This window comes from Macaca thibetana, chromosome 5, assembly GCF_024542745.1.
Source record: "Macaca thibetana thibetana isolate TM-01 chromosome 5, ASM2454274v1, whole genome shotgun sequence".
NCBI lineage: Eukaryota > Metazoa > Chordata > Mammalia > Primates > Cercopithecidae > Macaca > Macaca thibetana.
In genome coordinates, this window is record NC_065582.1 from 138,493,795 (window position 1) to 138,513,212 (window position 19,418).

Genomic DNA, 19,418 nt, shown 5'->3' on the forward strand with positions numbered 1-19,418 from the left:
TTCATATTTTATAGTTCATATAAAATGAATGTATTAATATTTCATAATTCATATATAATGATATGCTGTTTTGCATTTTGAAATGGGGGTCACTATATTTATTCACTAAGTAATTAATTTACATGATACAACATTCAAAATGTATAAAATATATACAGTGAAAGATATTTTCCCTTCCACTCCAATTGCCCAGTCCCATACTTCTCCTTCCTCAGAGGCAGACAATCACTGTTACCACTTTCTGGTTGCATTTTTCCAGAGAGATTCTCCCCACTCCTTTATGCACAGCACACACACACACGCAAATATAGATATTTACATATATATGTATATTTCCTACAAATGGTAGCATACCAATTTTTTTTTTTCTTTTTTTTGAGACAGAGTCTCGCTCTTCGCCCAGGCTGGAGTGCAGCGGCACAATATCGGCTCACTGCAGCCTTTGCCTCCCGGGTTCAAGCGAGTTTGGGCTAATTTTTGTATTTTTAGTAGAGATGGGATTTCACCATGTTGGCCAAGCAGGACTTGAACTCCTGATCTCAAGTGATCCACCCACCTTGACCTCCCAAAAACCTGGTATTACAGGCGTGAGTTTAAGGATTTCCAATACCTTTTTTTCCTTCCAAAAAGAGGTCCCATAGATGGAATACAATATAGTCTATAAAATATAAAAATAACAAGGTACCAGAGGTAGGAAGACAGGAAAAGGGAGGGAAGAAAGGAGATTCAGACTGTGGCATAAGAAAGAGCAATAATTCAGTAGACAATGGAGAAATCTTTTTTTTTTTTTTTTTTTTTTAATGGAGTTTTGCTCTTGTTGCCCAGGCTGGAATGCAATGGCACAATCTCCGCCCACCACAACCTCCACTTCCCGGGTTCAAGCTGTTCTCCTGCCTCAGCCTCCCGAGTAGCTGGGATTACAGGCATGCACCACCACACCAGACTAATTTTGTATTTTTTTAGTAGAGACGCGTTTTCACCATGTTGGTCAGGCTGGCCTCGAACTCGTGACCTCAGGTGATCCACCTGCCTTGGTCTCCCAAAGTGCTGGGATTACAGGCGTGAGCAGTAATCCTCGCAGGAGATAATTTTGTCAGTTGCGGGGTTGGGGGAGGTGGTGGTGAGATCAGGGTATTGAGTACCCCAGCTATGCTTTTCCTGTGGGCTTGCCTTGTGCTGGCTGTGTTCTTCAATGTTAAGTCACTGTCCTGATAGTTATTCTGCGTAACTCCTCCTCCATCCAGGGCCACACCAAATTCCTCTTCTTGTCCTTGGATCCCAGTGGTAGTAATAGTTTGGCTACTTCTAACCCGAGGTTACTGCACCATCCTTTGTGGTTTCCCTATACTAATATCTTTGTAAATAGTCTCTTTGGAAATAACCTCTTCCAAAATTATCTTGAGTGTGCTTTTCTTTTTGGTTGGGACCCTGACTGGGAACCTCCTTCAAAAGTATTACTTATCTATTACATATCCTTTTTGTCTTATTCACTGTAGTATTAATTTCTTGAAGGCATATATCATATATTTTGTTAATATCTGTATTCATAGCATTGAGTACACTTCCTGTGGCTAGCAGGTATTGATACATATTTTTGTCTTGAGAAGCAAGAATGGAAGGAATGATGGAAGATGGTAGGATTATAGTCACCAAGCAGGTTTTTTAAAATCTTAGTTTGGGCAGGGCGTGGTGGCTTACGCCTGTAATCTCAGCACTTTGGGAGGCCGAGGCAGGTGGATCACCTGAGGTCAGGAGTTCAAGACCAGCCTGGCCAACAAGGTGAAACCCCGTCCCTACTAAAATACAAAACTTAGCTGAGTCTGGTGGTGCACACCTGTAATCCCAGCTACTAGGGAGGCTGAGTCAGGAGAATTGCTTGAACCCACGAGGTGGAGGTTGCAGCGAGCTGAGATTGTGCCACTGCACTCCAGCCTGGGCAACAGAGCAAGACTCCATCTAAAAAAAAAAAAAAACAACTTAGTTTGGTTTCCTAAAATTTTCTCATTTCTCCCAGTCTCTAAATCAGTTCAGTAACCATTTTCTCTGTGTTTCTGCTCTATGGAAATCACTTCACTAGGAGTGGGGTTCTGGCTAGTGATTCGGGCATGGCTCATGCTTCCAGAAATTTGTCTCAGTGAAGGGACCAGTGTGGCTAAAGTTTCTTAAAGCAGGAGATGTCTCTTGGGGGTGGAAGATGGAAGTGGGATCTGACACTAATGGAGGAGGCGTGGAAAAGCTTCTGTGGCTATAGGAAGAGGATTAATGAGCAGTATTAAGAGCCAAGTTGAGACTCCATAGCAGGAACTTATAGTGCATCTAATCCACTTTACCTTACACAAAACTACTATATTAGCCTTCCTAAAGTAAATCTGGGGTGATGTCATGCTCTTGCCTTAAAATCTTCAATGACTCTTCATTTCATGTAGAAAGAAGAATGAGCCCCTATTTTGATGCAGTGCTCTTACTTTCACAGACCTGTTTCTTACTTTTTCTCTGTGTAGAAATTAAACTAGTTTAATTTCTATTCTCCAGATGGGCTTCCACGGGAATTCCATAGGAATATCTCCTGCCTCTATGTCTGTTGTGGGAAATCAGGGACCCCAAACAGAGGGATGGGCTGAAGTTGCAGCAGAAGAACATAAATTGTGAAGATTTCATGGACATTTATTAGTTCCCCAAATTAATACTTTTATAATTTCTTATGTCTGTCTTTACTACAGTCTCTGAACATAAATTGTGAAGATTTCATGGACACTTATCACTTCCCCAGTCAATACCCTTGTGATTTCCTATGCCTGTCTTTACTTTAATCTCTTAATCCTGTCATCTTCATAAGCTGAGGAGGATGTATGTTGTGTCAGGACCCTGTGATGATTGCGTTAACTGCACAAATTGTTTGTAGAGCATGTGTGTTTGAGCAAGATGAAATCTGGCACCTTGAAAAAACAACAGGATAACAACAATGTTCAGGGAACAAGAGAGATAAGACTTTGGAGTCTGACTGCTGGTGAGCCAGACAGAATAGAGCCATATTTCTCTTGTTTCAAAGGCAAGTAGGAGAACTATCGCTGAATTCTTTTTCTCAGTGAGGAACATCCCAGAGAAAGAGAATGTGCCCTGAGGGTAGGCCTATAAATGGCCCCCAGGGGGCCGCCGCCTTTTACGGTCAAAGTCAAAGGAATGAAATAAGCCCTGGTCTCCTGTAGCGCTCCAAGGCTTAGTAGGACCAGGAAATTCTCACCTAATAAATTTTGGTCAGACAGCTTGTCTGCTCTCAAACCCTGTCTCCTGATAAGATGTTATCAATGACAGTGCAAGCCCGAAACTTCATTAGCAATTTTAATTTTGCCCCATCCTGTGGTCCTGTGATCTCGCCCTGCCTCCATTTGCTTTGTGATATTTTATTACCTTGAGAAGCATGTGATCTCTGTGACCCACACCCTATTGGTACACTCCCTCCCCTTTTGAAGATTGCCAATGAAAACTTGCTGGTTTTATGGCTCAGAGAGCATCACGGAACCTGCTGACATGTGATGTCTCCCCCAGCTTTAAAATTTCTCTCTTTTGTACTCTTTCCCTTTATTTCTCAGACCAGCCAAGACACTTAGGGAAATAGAAAAGAACCCATGTTAAATATCAGGGGTGGGGTTTCCCCCAATATATATCTTTACGCATGAATTCCCATTTGCCTGGAATAGGAAGACTTTCTCCTGCCCCATTTCCACCTGATAAATCCTACTTACCCAGGCCCCTTATTTTCTGTTTGCTCTTGAATTTATTGTTTCAGGAGGTGTCTCCCATGGTGATTTCATCTTCCAACAGAGAGTATCTCCCTTTCTAATCCCAGATCCTGTTGGCCATTCCTGACTTTAAGCAGCCTCTTGCATTTATGCCTCCTGCTCTTGGGGTAGTAGGAGTATCCTATTATTGTTAATCTCACTGTTTCCTCACTGTCCTCTGTTTAACGTTACTAACACTTTTGTAACTAATGCTCTGTATTAAATTCCTTCTATTGAACCTGATGTTAGCCGTTTTTCTGATTGGCTGATTTCTGATTCACTGTGTTAGATTCACTGTGTTAGCACACCTGATTGAAAGACTGTGCTTCAAGATCTAACTCCATCTTCTTCGTGGACCTTTTTTCATTATGTGGCTGAAAAAGATTTAAAAAAACTCCCCTAGAATATTAAAAAATCTGTTATTTCAACAATCATATTTTTCTTATGACATTGTAAAAATATATACTAATTTCTAAACAAAGTATCTCAGAAATTGGGGAAAGGATGATTGACAATTACTAATAATTATCTAAGTTTCCCTTGTAGATGCCAAATACTTGTTCATTTTAGTACTCCTGGCTTGTTCCCCTGTAGTCCTCTGCTACACTACTGGTTGTAAACTCTTTTGGGGGCATACTCATCTTTGGATTTGTTCCTTATCCAACTGGCAGAGAACTCTGTGCATTGTACATGTGTGCTATTTATTGAGTTGGGTACAGACTCGTTGCTTGGCATGTGTATTTTTTCTTTTTTCGAGACAGAGTCTTGCTCCGTCACCCAGGCTGGAGTGCAGCGGTGTCATCTCGGCTCACTGCAACCTCTGCCTCCTAGGTTCGAGTGATTTTCCTGCCTCAGCATCCCAAGTAGCTGAGACCACAGGCACCCACCACCACACCCAGCTAATTTTTTGTATTTTTAGTAGAGACGGGGTTTCACTGTGTTAGCCAGGATGGTCTCAATCTCCTGACCTTGTGATCTGCCTGCCTCGACCTCCCAAAGTGCTGGGATTACAGGTGTGAGCCACCATGCCCAGCCATATTCTTAATTTTCATTTTATATTCCAGTTGTTCTTTGCTATTATATAGAAGTAAAATTCATTTTTACATTGACTTTACAGTCTTGCAACCTTGCTAAATTCACTTATTTGTTCTAATCATTTTTTCTAGATGCCAAAGAATTTATTTTATGGTTGACTACATACACTATTATGTCATCTGCAAGTAACTAGTTTTACTTCTTTTCCAATTCAGATGCTTTGTATCCTTTTTCTTGCCTTATTGCAAGTGTTAGAACCTCCAGTGCAATGTTGACTACTTCTAGAATATCCTTGTCTTATTCTTGACCTTAGGAAGAAAATGTTCAGCCTTTCATCATTAAGTATAATGTTAACTGTAGTTTCTTTTTTCTGTTGTTTTGTTTTGTTTTGTTTTGTTTTTTGGTTTTTGAGACAGAGTCTGGTTCTGTCGCCCAGGCAGGAGTGCAGTGGCAAGATCTTGGCTCACTGCAAATTCTGCTTCCTAGGTTCAAGCGATTCTCCTGCCTCAGCCTTCCGAGTAGCTGGGATTACAGGTGCTTGCCACTATGCCTGGTTAATTTTTGTATTTTTAGTAGAGACAGGGTTTCACCATGTTGGCCAGGCTGGTCTCCAACTCCTGACCTCAAGTGATCCACCCACCTTGGCCTCCCAAAGTGCTGGGATTACAGGTGTGAGCCACCGCACCTGGCCAATGTTAACCGTAGATTTTTTGATACATGCTGTTTATTGGGTTGAGGAAGTTCCCTTCTATTTCTGGTTTGCTAAGAGTTCTAGTTATAAATGGGTGTTGAATTTTGGAAAAACGCATTTTCTACATTTGTTGAAATCAACATTTGGTTTTTCTCCTTACCTTTTATCATTATTATTGTGAATCTTATTGATTACTTTTCAAATTTATATCTACATTTCTCATTTTAAGTTACAAAAATACTTATAAATTATAATAGTTGTTTGTAAGTTTTGTTTGCAAGAACTGATCCTCAGGTTTCAGATTTGTAGATCTGAAATATCAAACAGTTAACAGCAACCTTGAAGCCTTACCTAACCATTATTTTCTCTCTCCCACTTATGGCATTCAGAAAAGGCCAAAGGCACTAAAGGCAAATAACACAGAGTAATGTTTCACAAGGTGTGATTCAGGAATCCTTTGCAACAGAATTACTTACAGTGCCTGATAAAGCTGTAGATTTGTGTGCCCTACCCATACCTTACTCAGACTCTGCAAATAGGGCCCTGAAATATGCATTTTAAACAAGCTTCACAAGTATATTCATGCTAAATTAAAAGAACCACTAATACATAGTTAATTATGTGTGGGTTTGTGTGTGTATGTGGGTACACAGAGTATCTTCTCTGCCCTTTTATATAAAGAAGGCATTATTATTCTGTTTACAAATGTGTAAACTGAGGTTTCATGAGGTTAAAAAAATCTCACTTGAGTTCATTCAGCTAATAAGTGACAAAGCCAGGTTTTGAACCCAAGCTAGAGCATGATTTCAATCAGTAGAATATACTGCTTCCATGTATTCACGGTTCATGTTCCATATTTGTTTTGCCCGAATTACCCGTAAGATTTTCTCAACCATTGCTTTGGTATATTTTTGTGTAGTTTGTTATATCCTCACTTAGGTAAGGAATTTTTGTGATTCAGCTAAATATGAAAGCTGAATCTTGCTTTCCAAAGCAATTGTTTCTCTTCGATTCACAAATTTCAATTCAAAGACTCATGCATAGGAAAATCAGCAAAGCAACAAAGTCCCTAAAAGAATATATTTTTCTGTTCTTTTCAGATGTTTTGCCTATGATCCTATGATACCAGAAGAGTTGAAAGTATATGAAAATAATAAACAATTACTATTAATATTTTTTCTCAAACTACAGGGTAATTTTACCTTTAAAAACAGATGGAAAAATTCAAAATAAAATATTAGCAGCTGGGACCCAGTAGTATATAAAAAGAATAACTTACCAGGGCTGGGCACAGTGGCTCACCTGTAATCCCAGCTACGCGGGAGGCTGAGGCAGGAGAATCCCTTGAACCAAGGAGGCGGAGGTTGCAGTGAGCTCAGATCATACCACTGTGCTCCAGTCTGGGTGACAGAGCGAGACTCTGTCTCAAAACAAACAAACAAAGAATGACTTATCATAACCAAGAAATGTTTATTGTAGAACTGTTAAAAGTTTTAACATAGTTCACCATATTAATATTGACAGGAAAATATGATTATTTCTATGAGAGCAAAGGAGATTCTAATAAGAACCCAACATTAATTCCCATATCTAATATTTTTAAAATAGGAAACTTCCTAACATGAGTAAAACATCTACCTCAAACTAATGGACAACACCATGCTTGAGAATGAAAATCAAGAGGCATTTTCATAAAGCCAAGCACCATACTGGATATCTGTTAAGATAGTTATAATAACAGAATATAAACACTATTATATATTATTTTCTGGAAGTTTTTGTCAAGGCAATTAGACATTAAAACTAAATGCTTCTTAAAAAGAGGAAATGAAATAATTTTGTGTAAGTAATATAATTGTATTGCAAAGACAGAAATTAATTAATACAAAACCTATTAGAAAAAAATTTTGTAAAGGCCAATAAGGTGGTCAGTTTCAAAATAAAAAAGAATAAATAATTTCCTGACATAGCAAAAGCAAAGAGTTAGTATACATCAAGGGAAAACCAAGTTAATGACAAAAGAAAAACAAATATAAAACATGTAGGAATTAATAAAAATGTAGAATCTATATATTGAAACTTTTTTGAAAGTGTAAAGGAAAATAATTTCTTAATTTATTCTATGATTTTAATGCAACTTCCATCAAAATCTCTATAGTTGGAAAGGCAGTTTTAAAATAACATTTCAGATCAGTAGGGAAAAGATGGTCTATTGATTACTGATTAAATGCTAATTAGAATATCAACTATCCATTTAGAAAATATAAAGCTAAATCTCTGCTGCATACCTTACACCAAAATTAATTTGAGGTAGATTAAAAAGGAAACCATAAAACCAGTGGGAAAAATATCTATTAATAATTATAAATTATAAATGTCTCTATTTTTCTGTTTATAATTTCTATTTTTTAGAGAGGTTATGTATTTTTTAAAGTGATTGATAAAAAAATTTCCAAGTAGAATACTTAGGCCAACAGGAAATTACAGGGCAAGAGAAGTGACTCATTTTTCTTTAGGGTTAAGCAAAGGCCAGGCTTGGTTTGTTCTGACAATAGGAATTATATTTTCTGTTCTCATTTAATATTTTACTCATATATTTTTTTCTGTATATTATGATGAATGAAATAGTTACATATTCTCCCTTCCCTAGTCATAAGGTTTGAGATCTCTAAAGAGAGTGTTTATTGATGACAATAGGGAGTTGGCATGTGGGGAAATATACCAGAATAGTCATGTCTTCATTCTGATGCTGAAAAGGAGTCAGTGAAGCATTTCTCTTCTTAGAAAGCAGTTGTTTCTCAGTAAAAATTACTTTAATTATATTTTAAAATATATGTACATGTTCATTAACAAACATAACAAAAATTCTTTATTTCCTATTTATTGACTACTGCCTGCTAGTTATTTTCATTAGTTGTTTGGATACTGGAGTGAGATAGAAAGCATTATTTATTATTGTCTTCACTTGAATATTTAACATTTTGTAAAATTTAAGTCATTATTGATTTTACTTTCAATAATGAGATATGTTTTATACATTTTTCTATATCAAATGATTTTTCTTTCATTTTAATTTACTTAAGAGTCCTATGAATTGGCAAGAAAAGTTCTGAGAACAGATGGGGACAGTCCTGCCTTGGACTCTCTCAGGCCATAATATAAATGGGTGGACATGATTGACAGTTCATTGTAACTCAAAAGTATATGCTACCATGAGGATTATGTTTATTAAACTGATAGTAGAAATTGTCATTTACTGGGCTCGTACTATGTGCCAGGCATAATGCTAAGCACTTAACTCATTTAATCCTCACCACAGTTTGTGAAGCAAATGTTATTCAGGAAAACAAGATGAATTTTCTAAAGAACAAAGTTGTCCAATAATGGATCGGGTTACTCACAAGGCAGGAAGTTCCCACAACCAGAAGTGTTCCAAAAGAGACCAGGTGATCATTTATCGGGAATATGATAGTGGCATTCCTGTTTGAGTAGAAGGTTGGCTCAAGTGACCCTTGAAATTATAACTACTTCTAGGTTTCTATGATTCTACTTTGCAAATGCCATCACACCTTGTAATATAAACCAAATAACACCAGCAAAATCACTCAATTTAAAATCCAGTTATTGGCTTGGTGTGGTGGCCCACCCCTGTAATCCCAGCACTTTGGGAGGCTGAGGTGGGAGGATCATTTGACGTCTGGAGTTCAAGACCCGCCTGAGCAATATAGTGAGATCCCATTTCTTCAAAAAATTAGTCAAATGTGGTGGCATGTGCCTGTATTCCCAGCCACACAGAAAGCTGAGGCAGGAGGACTGCTTGAGCCCAGGAGTTTGAGGCTGTAGTGAGCCATGATCACACCACCGCATTCCAGCCTGGATGGCAGGGTAAGACCCTGTGTCAAAAAAAATTCAGTTATTATGTTTTAAACATATCAGTTCTTTCTGTCAGTTGAGACACTAGTGTTGTTTGCTTAAACTTGTAATACATGTAGTTTTTGGTTTATTTTTTCCTGTTGAGGTTCAGTGGCCCTCAAGTTTAAAAGTGGATTATTGAAATGGTATACTAGAATTATGACGACTTTAATATTAAAATTTAAGTATGTTTTTGATTTCTCATCTGTAGTGCCAAAAATTTGGGGGAATTAGGAATCAGTGTAACGAGAAGTTGAAAGCATAAATTTTTGGCATCATATGTGCTTTGGTTCACATAGCTACTATATTGAGTATATATTCTGGCTATATGTTTTTGGCAAATTAAGTATCTTTGCTGAGTTCCAGATTCCTTATCTGTAAGAACCTGAGGAAATACTTACTTCATAGTTTGTAGTGAGAATTACCTGAATAGAGTGCTTTGTGTCTGGCATAGAGTAAGAACCCAGTAAATTGTCAAGTAAATTATTACATTAAAGAATGGCATCAGTAAAAACATATACTTTTTTTTCATTTTCAACAATGTATTTATTCAACCTGGCACATCCAAAATATTATTCCAACATGTAATCAATTTATTTTGTTGTTTGTTTTGAGATGGAGTCTCACCCTATCACCAGGCTGGAGTGCAAGTGGCACGATCTCAGCTCACTGCAATCTCCGATTCCCTGGTTCAAGCGATTCTCCTGCCTCAGCCTCCCGAGTAACTGGGATTACAGACACACGCCACCACACCCAGCTAATTTTTGTATTTTTAGTAGAGATGGGGTTTCACCATGTTAGCCAGGATGGTCTCAATCTCCTGACCTCATGATCCACCCACCTCGGCCTCCCAAAGTGCTGGGATTACAGGCGTAAGCCACCGTGCCCGGCCGTAATCAATATTTTAAAAATCGGTAATGAGATATCTTGCATTCTTTTTTTATGCAGACGCTTCCAGCACATATCAATTCACATGTTAAATTTCCAAGTAAATGCTCGATCTATATTTAGATTTATAAAATTCACAATTGAAATTGAAGGTTCACATATCAGGTTTTTCCAAACATACTTAAAAGTCTCCTAATAACTTTATTATCACTTCAAATAGTTAAAATTAAATAAAGTTTAAATCCAGTCCTCAGTCTCACCAGCCACATTTCCAGCGCTCAGTAGCCACAAGAGCTGGTGCCCACCACATTGGACAGCACTTTTTTTTTTTGAAACAGAATCTTGCTCTGTCACCCAGATTGGAGTGCACTGCAAGCTTCACGCCCCCCTGCCCCCCGTCTCAAGCGATCCTCTCACCTCAGCCTTCTGAATAGCTTGGACCACAGGCATGCACTACCACGCCTGACTAATTTCTGTATTTTTAGTAAGGATGGGGGTCTCACCATGTTGCCCAGGCTGATCTGGAACTCCTGACCTCAAGTGATCTGCCTTCCTTGGCCTCCCAAAGTGCTGAGATTATAGGCATGAACCACAGCACTCGGCCTGGGCAGCTTATTTATAATTGGTTCTCAGCTCTGGCTACTCGGCAGAATCCAGAATCCATAGAAAAGGCTTTTAAGAGCACAGTTCCACAGCCCCATCCCCAACCTTACTCAATGGGAGGCTGGGAAGGACTCTGGTTCCAAGAGGCAGCCTGTGTTTCCTGATGGAAGGATGTGACAGGGCTGTATCTTTAATGTTTCACCTTGAACGTTGGAGACAGCTTCAAGGAGGAGGTAACTAGATATGTCTTAGTCCATTTTCTGTTGCTTATAAGAAATATCTGAAATGCAAATCAAAACCACAGTGAGATACCATCTCACACCAGTTAGAATGGCGATCATTAAAAAGTCAGGAAACAACAGGGGCTGGAGAGAATGTGGAGAAATAGGAACACTTTTACCCTGTTGGTGGGACTGTAAACTAGTTCAACCATTGTGGAAGACAGTGTGGCAATTCCTCAAGGATCTAGAACTACAAATACCATTTGACCCAGCCATCCCATTACTGGGTGTATACTGAAAGGATTATAAATCATGCTGCTATAAAGACATATGCACACTATTTACAATAGCAAAGACTTGGAACCAACCCAAATGTCCATCAATGATAGACTGGATTAAGAAAATGTGGCACATATACACCATGGAATACTATGCAGCCATAAAAACAGATGAGAACATGTCCTTTGCATCATTCTGAGCAAACTGTTGCAAGGACAGAAAATCAAACACTGCATGTTCTCACTCATAGGTGAGAATTGAATAATGAGAACACTTGGACACAGGGTGGGGAACATCACACACCAGGGCCTGTCGTGGGGTGGGGGGAGGGAGGAGGGATAGCATTAGGAGATATACCTAATGTAAATGACGAGTTACTGGGTGCAGCACACCAACATGGCACATGTATGCATATGTAACAAACCTGCACATTGTGCACATGTTCCCTAGAACTTAAAGTATTAAAAAAAAAAAAGAAAAGAAACATCTGAAACTGGACAATTTACAAAGAAAAGGTGTTTTTTTTGTTTTTGTTTTTGTTTTTTGCTATTCTGGAGTCTGAGAAGTCCAAGATCAAGGCCCTTCTTCTTAATATTTTTGATGCAAATATTTTTGTATTTAAGAATTGAGGTAAAATTTGCATACTGTGAGTAAAATGCACATATATTAAGGGTACAATTTGATGACTTTTGATCATTGTATACACTCATGTAACCACCTTCCCCAATTTTCATTCCAGAAAGTTCCCTGGTGCCCTTTTCAGTAAATTTCACCCCCCTTAGACAACTACTATTTTTATTTCTATCACCAATGTTTTGCCTGTCCTTGAATTTTATATAAATGTAATCATGCAGCATATACTCTTATATCTGGCTTCTTTCATGTTTTTGAGCTTCATCCACGTTGTTGCAAGTATCAAGAGTTCATTTCTACTTATTGCTGAAAAGTATTTCATTGTTCTTTTAAACCAGATTGTTTATCCATTCCTCTTGATGAAAATATGGGTTGCTTCCAGTTTGGGACTTCTATAAATATAGCTGATGAAAACATTCTTGTACAAGTGTTTTTATATACATATGATTTCATTTCATTATATGTGTTTTGATAAGCAAAAGTTTGGAATTCTAATGATATCCAATGCATCAAAAATGTCTTTTAGATTTAGTGTCTTTTTTGTGCACTCTCTAAGAAGTCTTGCCTATCCCAAGTCATGAGGATATTTTCCTATGTTTTCATCTAGAAGCTTTATAATTGTAGCTTCTATGTTTAGGTCAGTGATCCATCTTAAATTGAATAAATACATATAGTGGAATTACTGAGAAACAGAGTAGTTGTGTGTTTGTAGGTAACTGCCAAACAGTTTGCCAAAGAGGTTGTACCGTCCTTCGTCCCACCAGTGATGTGCGTGACATTTGGGGTCTTGGTCTTTTAAATTTTAGCCATTGTACTAGGTGTGAAAACGTATCTTGTTGTGGTTTTAATTTGTATTTATTTATAGACTAATATTTTTATATCTTCTTTTGCGAAGAATTTGTTGAAGATTTTTGTTTATATTTTTATTGGGTTGTTTTTATTGTTGATTTGCATAAAATTTCATAAATATTATGTATATAAGTGTTGTCAGATAAATGTACTATGAATATGATTATCTGTGGCTTGCCTTTACATCTTCTTATATGTCTTTTGATAAGCAAAAGTTTATAATTTTGATGCTATCCAATGCATTAAAAATTTATTTTAGGGCCGGGCATGGTGGCTCACACCTGTAATCCCAGCACTTTGGGAGGCCAAGGCGGGCAGATCACTTGAGGTCAGGAGTTTGAGACCAACCTGGCCAACGTAGTGAAACCCTGACTCTACTAAAAATACAAAAAAATTAGCCAGGTGTGGCGACAGGTGCCTGTAATCCCAGCTACTCATGTGGCTGAGGCAGGAGTATTGCTTGAACCAAGGAAGTGGAGGTTGCAGTTAGCCAAGATGGCGCCACTGCACTCCAGCCTGAGTGACACAGTGAGATTGTCTCAAAAGATTTTTTTCCTTTTAGATTGAGTATCTTTTTTGTGCCCTTTCTAAGAAATCTTGCCTACCCCAAAGTTATAAGAATATTTTCCTATGTTTTCTTCTAGAAGCTTTGTAATTTTAGCTTTTATGTTTCGGTCTGTGATCCATATTGAATTAATTTTTGTGGTGGTGTGAGGTAGGGATGAGTTTTCTTTTTTTCTTCATGTACTTTTAAAATGATAATTTACTTTATTTGCACACTCAGGCCACAAGGTTTTCAAGTTTCCAAAGTGAACATGGATTAGTGGAACTAATTAAATCTGACTTATTTTTGATTGTCCAAAGGCTCTTAGATGAATGTGTACCATTGGTTATTGCTATTGATTTCTCATTTCTTTTGAGTTTCTATTTTATTCCCTTTGCCTCTGATTAAGCACTGTAGTTTTTGTGAAGCTGTCGGGCACCAGCACTCACATTTGCCATCAACTCTCTCCCTGGTGACTTGTACCTGTCTTTCTCTATGGTTTCCTAACCTTTCTCAAAATCTTCATGCTTCATGTCTTTGTTGATTGATCATATAAAATCTTCTTCACAAGCATTTTCTTCTTTATGTTGTTAATTTCTCTATAAACAAAGTAATTCTGTTATGGCAAGTGATTTTATTTTTGTAATAAAAATACATTTATTTGTAGCTTTAACTTTATTTCTTATGTTATGTTTCTGTATTACTTAAATGAAAAATGAAATAATTATAATGAATTATGTTTAAGGTACTCAATTAAAACTTGGTGCAGAATTGATTCCACTTTAAGGCTAAAAAGCTTTAGTAAATGTCAGGTATTATGTTCAAGAGCTCCTGCATGAACTTTTCCGAAGAGCTCACAATCTATCAGGGGAGGAGGACGTATCAGTACCCATGTAGTAGCCAGCGTGTATAGAAGAAGATGCACAGAACTATGGGAACAAAAAGGAGGGTGTGCTGGATTCTGTGCCCAAGTAATCGTCTACGGTTTTTTTTTTTTTTTTTAGATGGATTCTTGCTCCGTTGTCCAGGATGGTGTGCAATGGTACAATCTCAGCTCACTGCAACCTCCATCTTCTGGGTTCAAACGATTCTCCTGCCTCAGTCTCCCAAGTAGTTGGGATTACAAGCACCTGCCATCATGCCCTGCTAATTTTTGTATTTTTGTAGAGATGGAATTTCACCATGTTGGCCAGGCTGCTCTTGAACTCTTGACCTCAGGTGATCAGGCTGCCTCGGCCTCCCAAAGTGCTGGGATTGTCGGCATGAGCCACCATGCCTGGCCTCATTGATGTCTTTTCACAGGGCATATATGAACTGATTTTTGAAGGGCAAATAGGATTTTTCCTGGGAGAACAAAAGGGGTCAAGAATTCCATGCAAAATGAACAGCATGAGCAAAGTTATTGTTAAATAGAGGTGTATGTAAAAATTACAAACATGGCTAGGTGCAGTGGCTCACATCCCTACACTTTGAGAGGCTGAGGTGGGCAGATCACGAGGTCAGGAGATCTAGATTCTTCTGGCTAACATGGTGAAATCTCGTCTCTACTAAAAATACAAAAAATTAGCCGGGCATGGTGGTACATGCCTGTAGTCCCAGCTACTTGGGAGGCTGAGGCAGGAGAATCACTTGAACTTGGGAGGTGGAGGTTGCAGTGAGCTGAGATCCCGCCACTGTACTCCAGCCTGGGCAACAGAGTGAGATTCCGTCTGAAAAAAACAAAATTATAAACACATCTATCTGATACATTATCAAATGCTTACAACATAGGAGAATGGCCAAAGCTGATCAAGATTTCTGAATTTTTGAAACCTTAATACTGTTTGATAGGTTCAGTTCTATGTCTGGTGGGAGATCTTTTAAACAGCATAAATATGTTTCTCATTATTGCTAAACTCACCTTTCTTCAAATTGCCGCTAGTGTTTGTGAACTACAGGCACAAATATCAGTGATTTTCTTATTTCCATTTTTAATTTTAATTTTATTTTTAGAGATAAGGTCACTCTCTGTCACCCAGGCTACAGTGCAGTGGCACAATCACAGCTCACTAAAGCCTCGACCTCCAAGGCTCAAGTGATCCACCTGCCTCAGCCTGCCAAGTAGCTGGGACTATGGGTGCAGTGCACATCACCACTCTGGGCTAATATTTTATTCTTATTTTTATTTTGTAGAAATGGAGATCTTGCTATGTTGCCCAGTCTTGAACTCCTGGCCTTAAGCAATCCTCCCACCTCAGTCTCCCAAAGTGCTTGGATTACAGGTGTGAGCCATCATGCCCAGCCTGTGATTTTTACTCACTTCAATAAAAGATCCATGAATATATTTAAGAAGACAACATTCTCATCGTCTCGAAAGGTTAGACTAGTGTAAAAATTTGCAGGCTGGTGGTGGTGGCTCATGCCTGTAATCCTAGCACTTTGAGAGGCCAAGGTGGGTGGATCACCTGAGGTCAGGAGTTTGAGACCAGCCTGGCCAACATGGTGAAACCCTGTCTCTACTAAAAATACAAAAAAATTAGCCAGGCATGGTGGCACGCACCTGTAATCCCAGCTACTTGGGAGGCCAAGGCAGGAGAATCACTTGAAGCCGGGAGGCAGAGGTTGCAGTGAGCCAAGATTGTGCTACTGCACTCCAGCATGGGTGACAGAGCGAGACTCTGTCTTAAAATAAATAAAAAAATTAAAAAAATTAAAATTTGCAGTAAATTCTGGAATTTCTCATAATGTAGATATTTAAATGCCAGCAGAAAAGGCAGTTTGACCATTAATGTTTCTCCTAAAATTTCTTCAAACAACAATAGTAACAAAAAGTCTAGGAATGTGCTCTGCTTTTCTCTTCTCTACCACCTCTCCCACATTCCCTTCTTCCCTTTTCCTTTCTCTTCTTTCACATTTCCTGTTCTGTCTTTTCCTCCCCCTTCCTTTCCCTCATTTTGACAACCTTTTCCAATGTTCTACAACACTTCATGTATCGAAAATCAGGAAAGTAATTTGTTCATTTGCAGAAACCGAATTGTACACTGGTCTTTTTCAATAGAAAGAGCTTTAATTCTTGGAAATCGATGCTAACAGTCATTAGAAGGGCTAGAGCTCTAGGCTGAACCATAGGCATGACCCCAGAACAGCATCCCAGAATTCCTATGAGCCACTTCCACTGCAACCTGGCACAACAGTCGCCCTACTCCTGCTAGGTGCATTCCGGCATCACCTGGATGCCCTTTCTTTGGCACCAGGAAAGTTAGTAACCAGACGGGGATAGCTGTCTCAGAATACACAATGTGTCCCTGCCCATTCTTGCTGGCAGCCATAGCAGAAATGGAAGATCCATTGTCTTCACCTCACTTCTACCTTCCAAATTTCATACAAATACATTTAATTGACTTAACCTAAATGCCATAAGTTCTGTCCAGAATCTGAGCTGCAAAGCAGACTGAGTAATACAGATTTTTAGCTCTTCCAGTTTTTGCAGATCATGAAAGAACACTAGAAGGAGAGAAGAATGGATGATGTGGGCCAATTCACCATATCTGTCACCCTAGGAACCATTTCAAAGTCATTGTAAATTCAGTGAGTTTTCATAACTGCTAATGAAATGTTTCGTGAGTATAGTTTTTAAAACACAAAACAGGATTTGTTCATGCTGTGAGCATTTCTTGAGTACCTATTATGCGCAAGCACTCTGCTGGGGTTTCAAAAGTCTCCCTCCTAGAGGAGGTTGTAGCCTTGTGAAGACAGTGTGTGTAACAATTTAGCAAGTAGAAAATAATTGAAATATGTACAAAATGCAGTGGCAGAGAAGAGAAGGAAGTAATCATCTAGATCAAGGGCGAGGAGTCAGTGGCTTGGACTTGAGCAATGGATAACACCTATTTGGACTCAAGAGAAGTGAACTTTTGAAGTCCAAGGAGAGCACATGCAAAGGCACAGAGGTGTGAAACAGCATGGCTCACGCAGGGTACTGCAGCCAGAACACCACTTTGTACCTTAGTAATAATCTGTTTTCATAGCATAGCCCAAGCATTAAAAAAATTGTTATATGGGCCAGGTGCGGTGGCTCACGCCTGTAATCCCAGCACTTTGAGAGGCTGACGGGGGAGGATCACCTGAGGTCAGGAGTTCAAGACCAGCCTGACCAACATGGCGAAGCCCTATCTCTAGTAAAAATACAAAAATTAGCAGGCGTGGTGGTGGGCACCTGTAATCCCAGCTACTTGGGAGGCTGAGACAGGAGAATAGCTTAAACCCAGGAGGCAGAGGTTGCAGTGAGCTGAGTGAGCCTAGGTGATAGAGTGAGACTGTGTCTCAAAAAAAAAAAAAAAAAAAAAAAAAGAAAAGGAAGAAAAGAAAAAAAATTTTATTGGATTCCAAGAATTCTTTTCCTAATCGAGTCACTGAGGCATGTACACAAAACTGTTAAGTAATAAAACTAGGAAAAAGTGATACTAAACTATTTAACATCTATTATAGTAATTGAGCACTTACCTATCAGAAAAGGATAGTTATAAAGCATGGTTATAAGCAACTGGTCTAGCTGTATCTCTGGGTACCTTTACACAGCAGCCCTGTTTAAATATAGTTTAAAGGTCTCTGGGCCCATGGAGTCTTTGGATCCAAACAAACTTACATAGTCATCAATGGCACAGAATTTCAGCTCTACCTACACCCAGAGGGCCTTCAGGCTTATCCCTCTCAAAAAGGCTGGCAAGGTTTTCCAGGGAATCCCTGAAGGGGTGCCTCACATGTGCTCGTTTTGAACAGAACTATGTTCTTTAAGTGGTTGACTCTTTTAAGGGCAAGTATCAAACTCAAAGCCTAGGTGATCAAGGCCAGTAAGGAATTAAGGGGAGGAACATTCTCCACTCTGCAGTCAGAGCCATTCTGGCACCGAGTATTGGAAGCCATGGAAGAAGCAGGCGATGTCATCTTTCATGTGGTCATAAAATGGGAAGGTTTCCTGATTCCCCTTGCGGGACGTGCTGCAGGGGTGTGGCTCATCTGTTTAGTCTCCTCCCTCGCTGCTGCTCAAACCCCTGAGGGAAGGGGGAGCGCGCAGACTGACAGGTCCCAGAGTCCAAGTGGGCATGTGTTATAATGAGCTCCTTTAGCCTTGCTGTCCGGGGACAGCTGAGTGTTAACCTCCCCACCTCCATTCTTTTCCGGAGTCCCGGACAAATCAGGTCATATGAACTGTTTGAAAGGTGATGAATGCAGAGACTTTGTTGAACAGTAGAGGTGACTTTCAGAGGGATGGGGAGTTGGAGTTCCGGGAAGGTGGAGGGGTGTGGGGATAATCTACCACTGGAGTTCTGCCGTTCTGGACACAACTCCTCTTGATGTTCAGACGCCTCTTCCCTCCTTCTCCGCCGTGCCGCCCTGCTGCTCTCCACCACCTCCGTCGCTCTCTGCCATTCTCTGCCATTCTGTTCCTCTGCTCCTCTCGACATTCAGCCGCTTGTGTGTGTGCCCGCTGAGGTTTCAGGTGTATATGGGCACAGGATGCGGGGGACGTGGCAGCCAGAGTGGTCCCGGAAAATGCATCGTTGGGGCAAAAACAGGAGTGCCTGTTTTCACTTAGGTCCGAGGGCATAGGCCCGACTGTGGAGCTCTCGCCAGGGACCCTGGCCTTCTCTACCCAGCACTTCTCTGTCCCCTTCCCCGCATCAGTTACCGACATTCTCAAGGTGAGTACCCTCAAACTAGAGAGAGGATCCTTCCTGAGGACCATGAACAGAAATCATAGGCGGATGGAAGCTGAAGCCAGTGAAGAAGGCAATGTCTCAGACAGCAGCCAAAGGGGCATGGCCTGTGCTGAGAGCAGCTGGAAAGTGAATTGAGATTCCACCCTGCCTCCTCTACCTGCGCTGAGGAAATTATATGCCCTGACTAGAGTTTAGGCCAGTGTTTTCAAAATATGCTGCTCGGGTATATATGCATCTGAATAATTTAGGGGACTTGCTAAAAATGTGATCAATTTTATTTTTATT

At 39.6% G+C, this 19,418-nt stretch overlaps 1 protein-coding gene across 2 annotated transcripts in view; it reads left to right on the plus strand.

Annotated features, from left to right (window-relative positions):
* Positions 1-320: 320 nt before the first annotated feature.
* CNGA1 (cyclic nucleotide gated channel subunit alpha 1) overlaps positions 321-19,418 on the plus strand; it is a 36,318-nt gene continuing 17,220 nt past the window's right edge. Inside the window, exon 1 of one of the 2 annotated variants that reach the window (XM_050789931.1) lies at positions 321-585. In XM_050789931.1, coding sequence (XP_050645888.1) covers positions 495-585 — 91 coding nt within the window. In that variant the 5' untranslated portion in view covers positions 321-494. Of the gene's footprint in view, positions 586-18,012; positions 19,116-19,418 lie in introns of those variants that run through there. The other variant, XM_050789930.1, reaches the window with a different exon arrangement.